We start from the raw sequence: 6,962 nt of genomic DNA, 5'->3' as shown, positions 1-6,962 counted from the left end.
TGCTTTCCCGCTTCCAATTAGATTGCATTTGTATAGCACTCCCAAGTTATTTTACTAATTTTTATGCTCGGGTACTTATTTTATTGAAGAGTATGAAGAACAATATATTTGATGTATAATGTCATGTTAAAGAACAATTCTTGCATGTTCCAACACAAATGCAATAGTTGAACCGAGTTCAATTACCTAAGAAATTTTCTTTATTAAAATGATAGGAAAAGAAGATATTTCAAAATGATCTCCAATCAAGTTATACTTGAATAATTGTAACGAAGGGTACCAGGAACCGAAGAAAAAGAGAAGTGTCAAAACCAACCCTATCATGTGTACATCTTATGAAGATTAACAAAGAAATGTTTGTAGGCGCTTAAATAATATACCTTAAAAGAAAAAAAGATGCTACCTTTTAGAGAGAGAAGGGATGGCATTCTTTTTGTTTTTCAAGTAACCTATTAACGTGGTGGGCTTTCTTTTAAATTAGGGTTTGGAATAATAGTGTTACAGTGAGGAAGAAAAATGTAATCTACAGTTTTGGTAATGCTAAAAGTGATCTGAATTAAAGGATTTTATTGAGATTAATTGAATAGAATACGATTCTCAATTGATGATTTGATTTAAATTGAATATACAGCCTGAATGTTGCTTTATTTTTTTTATTATTTATGATGGGGTTGAATTTTGGCATTTGTTAGCGGGGTGGTGCCAAGACGTCCCTACAATGGCCATTCTTATTGGTTTAATTAAGCTTTTAGTCCAAAACAGAGATCCAGCTGTCCAAGTAGAAAATACTAACTTTTTTTGACTTTTCAATAATACCATCATATACTTCAAGCTAGGATTATATACAAAGGCCTTTTTTCTTTCTTTTTATTTATTTATTTATTTTTTATGTAGTGTATATATATATATATATATAATGAAATAGAAGGAATCATTGCTTGGTGTTATTGTAAAACTGTAACTAGGCAACAGTTCATTATCATTTCACTCTTGAGTCTCCATCTATATATATTACAAAATTTAATGAAATGAATAACCTCTTATGAGTTTTTTTCCTAGTTACTTATGAGTGATTTCAAGTAAGAGTGGACATTACACCATCATCTGGATTTTGTAGTTGCATTTCACATGGAAAACATTGTGGCTTGACAGAATCTAAACTTAGGACTAGGATCATCTCCATCACTTCTCTCTCTCCTGTTCTTTGTGATGCACAATCCAATGGTTCACAACAGTCCACACAACATTCAATGTTAGCTTATTTTTTTATTATCAAACAACAGTCTTATTCTGAAAAACCAAAATAGAGATTAATCAGATTATGTGTGCTGTGCTTTGAACCCTATGATCATGCATCACGGAGTACAAAACAGAAAAAGTAATGGAGAGGATCATGATCTTCTCTACACCAAATTAGGTATTGAGATTTCGAGTTGGGATCCTCTGCAGTACAGCACGCGTGCTGTTCTTATAATTTTCTCCATAAAACATATTTATTTTGGTAGTAATGCCAAGGGCCATCCTAACTTGAAAATTATGCATGATACTATATTTATGAAAAGAAACCTTTCCATCATAGGTTATTACTCAATTACAAAATCAGGAAAATATGGTCTACTCGTTGGAATGAAATTGACCCTAAGACTATATAGTCTTGGATACTATTTCAACACTTCAACAAGCATTTCCCACAAATGGGATTGTAAAAATTATATATGCATATACTAAATTAGAGTATTCAGCCAGTATCTGTACCTAGTCCCACTGAATTTTCCCGTGAACGCTAATTTCAGAGACGTTAACAGTCTTACCGTTGGGACCGACAAAGTCATGCGGTGAATCCTCAGAAAATTCAGTTGGCATTGACTTCCAGTACAAACTTGGCTTCCAATCAGCCAATCTCAGGACTCTCAGTATTTCTTCCACCACTATCTTGCTTCCCTCAGACGATAAATGGATTCCATCACTGGGAGAGTAACAAAGATCAGCTTAAGCCAATAAAGCCTTTTTTATTCAAATGAAACTATCTTGAAGTAAAACAAAAAGGCAAAAAAGAACACACAAGCTGTTGGAACATTAGTTTATATTTGAAGAGAGCCGAACCAATTTGCAGAAATTTAACAGGGAAAGGCTGACCAGGCGCTTTCTAAGTTACAATAACAACAATCGAAGCCTTTTTAACAACTACTCCGGGTCGGCTACATGAATCCTATGTTTCCATTCTGCTCTATTTAAAGCTATAGCCTCAGTAAGCATTTTTTAAGTTCACTAGTGTTAATTTTTTACATCAGTCTTTGAAGAGTACTGGCGCGGGAATTGCAATAAGCCAATTAGAAATCAATTCTCTCCCGCCTACCTCCCTAGTGGAGTTCTTTCTCTCCTCTCAGATTTGAGTTCTTATTGTGTAATAAAATATTCTTCTGGAAAGCAACGTGCAATTCTTAACAGGCTTCATAATCTAGAGTTAAAGGTAAGCAAAAGCGAAAATGATGTCCCAGCATATCATGAAGCTACTAACAGATCCAAAATAGCTAGTGAACGAGCAGAGTCTGAGAAGGCACAAGATCATCTACATTGCACAATGTATCAAGTACAAAACAGGGATATCGGCCCCTATGCTGAGGTTAGGAGATTAATACCACGTACGGCGGAAATGTCAAAATGAAGTTGAATTAATTTTTGTATCACAACAGAAACAGAATATTCATTTATATAGATGTTAAGAACACAAATAAAAGTGAAACTACACTACAAAGAGCTGAAACCGTAAAAGAGCTTTCTATGGCATTGGTTCCTCTAGAAACATTAATGAGAATCGACTAGCTGTCACCACAAAAGGCATAGTATCTCTAAATATTAGTATAGACTATATTCGCTCTCTTCTTATTTATTTGCTTATTTATTTTTAACTGGCAAACACAGTACTATATCACTAAAAGGTGAAGATGCTAAAGCAATTCCTCTCTCTTTTCCTTTTCATTTTAATGGGCAAGATTTAGTATGTTTAACAAACAAAAAAGGAATTGATGCTAAAGTGATTTGTCTTTCAGCATGGACAAGCATGTCACCACAAAACATATGAAATGATTAAATGCAAATCAGTCTTCTCTGTATTTTCCTGGTAAACAAACAAGATTGATGCTAAAATCTCCACAAATTCCCACTTTTGACGTCGTTTGATAGGAATGCCCTGTCTATGTGCCATTGTAGGAATTAACTGACTCAGCAAAAAAGGCAAGACCAATAGCAGCATCTTACAGCCAAGGCATAGAAGCCATTCTTGTTTCTCCCAACGATTTCTCAAATGATCGAATAAGTTAGATAAGTTTTTCATTTTTCCTTTTATTTTTCTGACATCAAAATATGTAAAAATCATTCCAGAATAAGATAGTGTAGAAGCTGCTCAATGTGAGGACATGAGGAGAGGGAAAGGAGTAGAGCGACATATGAAATCATACTTACGTAAAGCAAGCAGTCAACCAATCATCCCTTTGCTGAAGTGCAGTCCAAAGATCAATGGCCTTCACATCCATCTCCCTGCACAGCTTTATACAAGCTTCTGAATATATTCGACATGATTCATTTGTCCGACCAAGCTTATCAAATTTGCCACTGAGTTCAGGCAGAGAAGACACAGCTGCCAATTAAAACTGAAGAGTGCCGAGACACCCAAAAAGAAAAAAGAAAAGAAAAAGAAAGAAGGAAATTGCAAATCAATGCGGAAGCACCTCAAAAATTCACGAATTTTTGCCTCATTGACTGGAGGAGCACCAAGAAAGATTAAACGTGTCTTCTCCGAAAGGCTCTGGTAATCAAACAGATTTGTGTTAGGATATGCATAAAATGGATACCATGAGAGGATATCAGACCAGTGTACTGTCAAGTAGTGCAAGGGGGTGGCTCTGGCATAGTTCAAATTCACAGCATAAAATATTGCTCTGATTAATATAACAAGTCATGCCACACAAGCCGAATCCTCATCTGACATTTAAATTCCTTATGACTGTTGTTGCAAGCCAAAAATGCCATACATTTTAAAATAAAATCCCCCTGTAACTTGGACCCCAACTGATGGCGTTACATCAATTTCTGGGTATTCTTGAAATGAAAATGTTCCGAAGTTCATCCACATTTGTCAGACATCTGCCACATTTACTTAATGGCTCTACTTAAGAAGATGAATTCACATGGGAAATGTAGAACAAAATTGACCATTCAATTCCATGGAAATTCTGTATGTGACTCATTATTAACAAAATGCCAATGCCACACCAGTTGATTGGCTAGCGACATTTGGGAGTAAAAAAAAATTACCATATATAATTGTAGGTCATTGAAAATATGTGACTCATGTCCGATTATAAAGCATGCAAGACATGGGAATAAACCAATGTGATACGAAGTCCACTTAAACAAATTTGGTCAGGTATCTCAAACGTGCAGATATGATAATTTAGTCATCTCCTAAGAGAATTACCTTGAGATGAATAACAATCTTCCTCATGTTTTCAATATATTCAGGGAGAGGTACATGAGGGCCTAGGCCAGACGGGTGAGCATGAACCGAATCATTACCACCAAAGTAGACTATAACCAAATCAGGCTGAACAGAGGCATCCTAATTGAAAAAAAAAAATTAATAATAACATAAGAACATTACTGAAAAACAGGAATGCTGACATTTACACGAGCATTGTCATCTATTCGAAATTCAATTAAAAAAGCAACTTGGAACATAATTATGCACGAAGATGTTTGCCAGAAAGCTATTCACCAATTGCTTAAATTACACAATTTTGTAGAGATGGATAAATGTCGATATACACATGGAATTTAAAACCTTTGGGAAAATTTTATCCAGGACTTCGAGAGCACGCCTTGAGTTCCAACCAGAGTAGCCTCGCAGGATTATGTCTGCCTAATCCAATTGCAAGCCAAAGTCAGTTGGGACATACAATAAAAAGAATTTATCACCAAACATATTCTTTTGTTTCAAAATGCAGTAACAACAAGAGTGAGGATCAAATTATAATACGGAAGAAAGATAAATATCATATTAGACCTAAACACTGATTGCCCCACCCGTAGACATCACTTATTTCCCTTAGAAAAGTTGACAGCCCCAATATGATTCAAAGTTCCATTACCACTGTCCACAATGTCAAATAATAATAGCAAATTGTAGTATTCTTAGTGGATTAAAGGCAATAAATTATATAAATCTTACGAAAAGCTTATAGTTTTTATTAATTGGAAGCCACTTGGTGCGGACAGCCTGTCAGAAATAATACTGTCATTAAAAAATAAAAATGTTTTTTGTATGATAGCTACACACAGTATCGAATATTTAAATTAGGATTCTTGAAGCTCACTTTATTTGGACATATCCCTCGAATTCAAATGTCGTGTTCATATATCACATCACATTTTAACACAAAAATCTAAATGCACCATTAGAATAACAACCACCATCTGAAAAAGGGTGTTTAAAATCATATATATTTTTTTTAAAGGAAATTTAAAAATGACAATGCAAAGAAATATGACTGATTGGCAAACAGTGACCACAGAACAACATATTCCACCCAACCCTTAAAAAAAGAAAAAAGAAAAAAAATAAAGGTAAGAAATATGGCCAATTTCTCTTGTCTTGAACTTTGTCTATAGAAAATCGATAACAAAGGTGAAGGGACCCTTAAATTATACTCTGTACACAAGGTATATATGTATGTGTGCATTACAGAGCTATGGTTCAGTGGCTGAGCCACATTGGCTCCAGTGGGGGCAATGGGAATTTTCTATTATTTTCATTTCTATATACAAATTTTGATAATTATAAAAGTGCCCCCACTGGATTCCTAAAAATTCATAAAAGACCTTTAACAAAAAAAAGAAACCCCATTTTTGCAATTTAATTATCATTTTGGTTCAAAATTTTTATTAATATTACAGTTAATCCTTGCGCACCTTGAAGTAAATTCCGGACTCCACCAATGCTACGTTCAATAGTAAAAAAAAAAAAAAAAAAAATACTATGTTTAATTGGTGTAATTTTGTTATGGATTTTGTAAATTGAAATGCCATATATTAACAAAAGTGAATTGAGGGAATAAGGCAAGGAGAGGAGAGAAAGAAAGATGATAAGGTGAAGTTACAGTATGAATAAGATGGATGTGTGTGTAGAGCCCCACCATTATTTAGAGATAAAGCCACTGTTTCATTGAAAATCATAGTTGAAGTGACACACACGTAGAGTAGAGTAGAATATAGATATAAATAATTAAATAAATAAATCATCGATTGACAGAAAACGTCAAAAAAAGGCAATATTAATTACAGTAATTAAACAAAATTGGTCGGAAGTAATATCCAAACAAAACTCATAGCATAACAGCAGCACAAGAGAATTATAATTAATTTTAGAGAGAGAGAGAGAGAGACGAAGAGCAAACAGAAGAAGTACCTTACGAGCATAGATGTCAGCGAGAATCGCACCCCAACCCTCGTGACTGAAACTGAACTGCACTATCGACGACCCGAACAGCACAATCTGCGGTCTCCCAGGTCCTACCATTTTCTCTCTCTCTCTTTCTCTTTCTCTCCCTAACTCTATATATATATATATATATATATATAGCTCCACCAAAAGAAGCTGCCTTGGATCCTCCGTTAAATGGGACTGACTACTGAGTGGGGCATGTTTGTCTTGCAGCTAAATTAGATTAGACATGACACGCCCTTGTGGATTAAAGACCACATGACCACCATTGGTGGTGTTGCTAAAATTTCAACCATCCTACTAATTTTTAGCCAAAGGCCAAAAGGATAGCAAATTGAATTTTACTTCTCATTGACAGAAACGTGTTCCAAACAAATAGGTTAGGAGTCGCACTATCAATATACAGGGCCGGTGCCAGAAATTTAGTTCAAGGGGTATATTAACACTGATAAAATAATTTTTT

General features: G+C 34.7%; 1 protein-coding gene across 3 annotated transcripts; it reads right to left on the bottom strand.

The window, feature by feature from the left end:
• Positions 1-1,523: 1,523 nt before the first annotated feature.
• Positions 1,524-6,740, bottom strand: LOC132313297 (GDSL esterase/lipase WDL1-like). Of its 3 annotated transcripts, none has more exons than XM_059812005.1 (6): positions 6,464-6,725; positions 4,841-4,918; positions 4,478-4,618; positions 3,729-3,805; positions 3,463-3,612; positions 1,524-1,966 (listed from the first exon to the last, which is right to left on the bottom strand). In XM_059812005.1, the coding sequence occupies exons 1-6, from the start codon at positions 6,572-6,574 to the stop codon at positions 1,756-1,758; spliced, it is 768 nt and encodes a 255-aa protein (XP_059667988.1). In that variant the 5' UTR covers positions 6,575-6,725; the 3' UTR covers positions 1,524-1,755. The 3 variants fall into 3 exon arrangements, with proteins under 3 accessions (XP_059667988.1, XP_059667989.1, XP_059667990.1); XM_059812006.1 differs by lacking the exon at positions 6,464-6,725 and adding an exon at positions 5,083-5,169 and having other exon boundaries at positions 4,841-4,914; XM_059812007.1 differs by lacking the exon at positions 4,478-4,618 and having other exon boundaries at positions 6,464-6,740.
• Between the last annotated feature and the right edge of the window lie 222 nt (positions 6,741-6,962).

Source organism: Cornus florida, unplaced genomic scaffold (genome assembly GCF_030987335.1).
Source record: "Cornus florida cultivar Cherokee Brave unplaced genomic scaffold, ASM3098733v1 CherokeeBrave_3.0.0_Hap2_Chr06, whole genome shotgun sequence".
Lineage (NCBI taxonomy): Eukaryota > Viridiplantae > Streptophyta > Magnoliopsida > Cornales > Cornaceae > Cornus > Cornus florida.
This window is presented reverse-complemented; position numbering and strand designations above follow the sequence as displayed.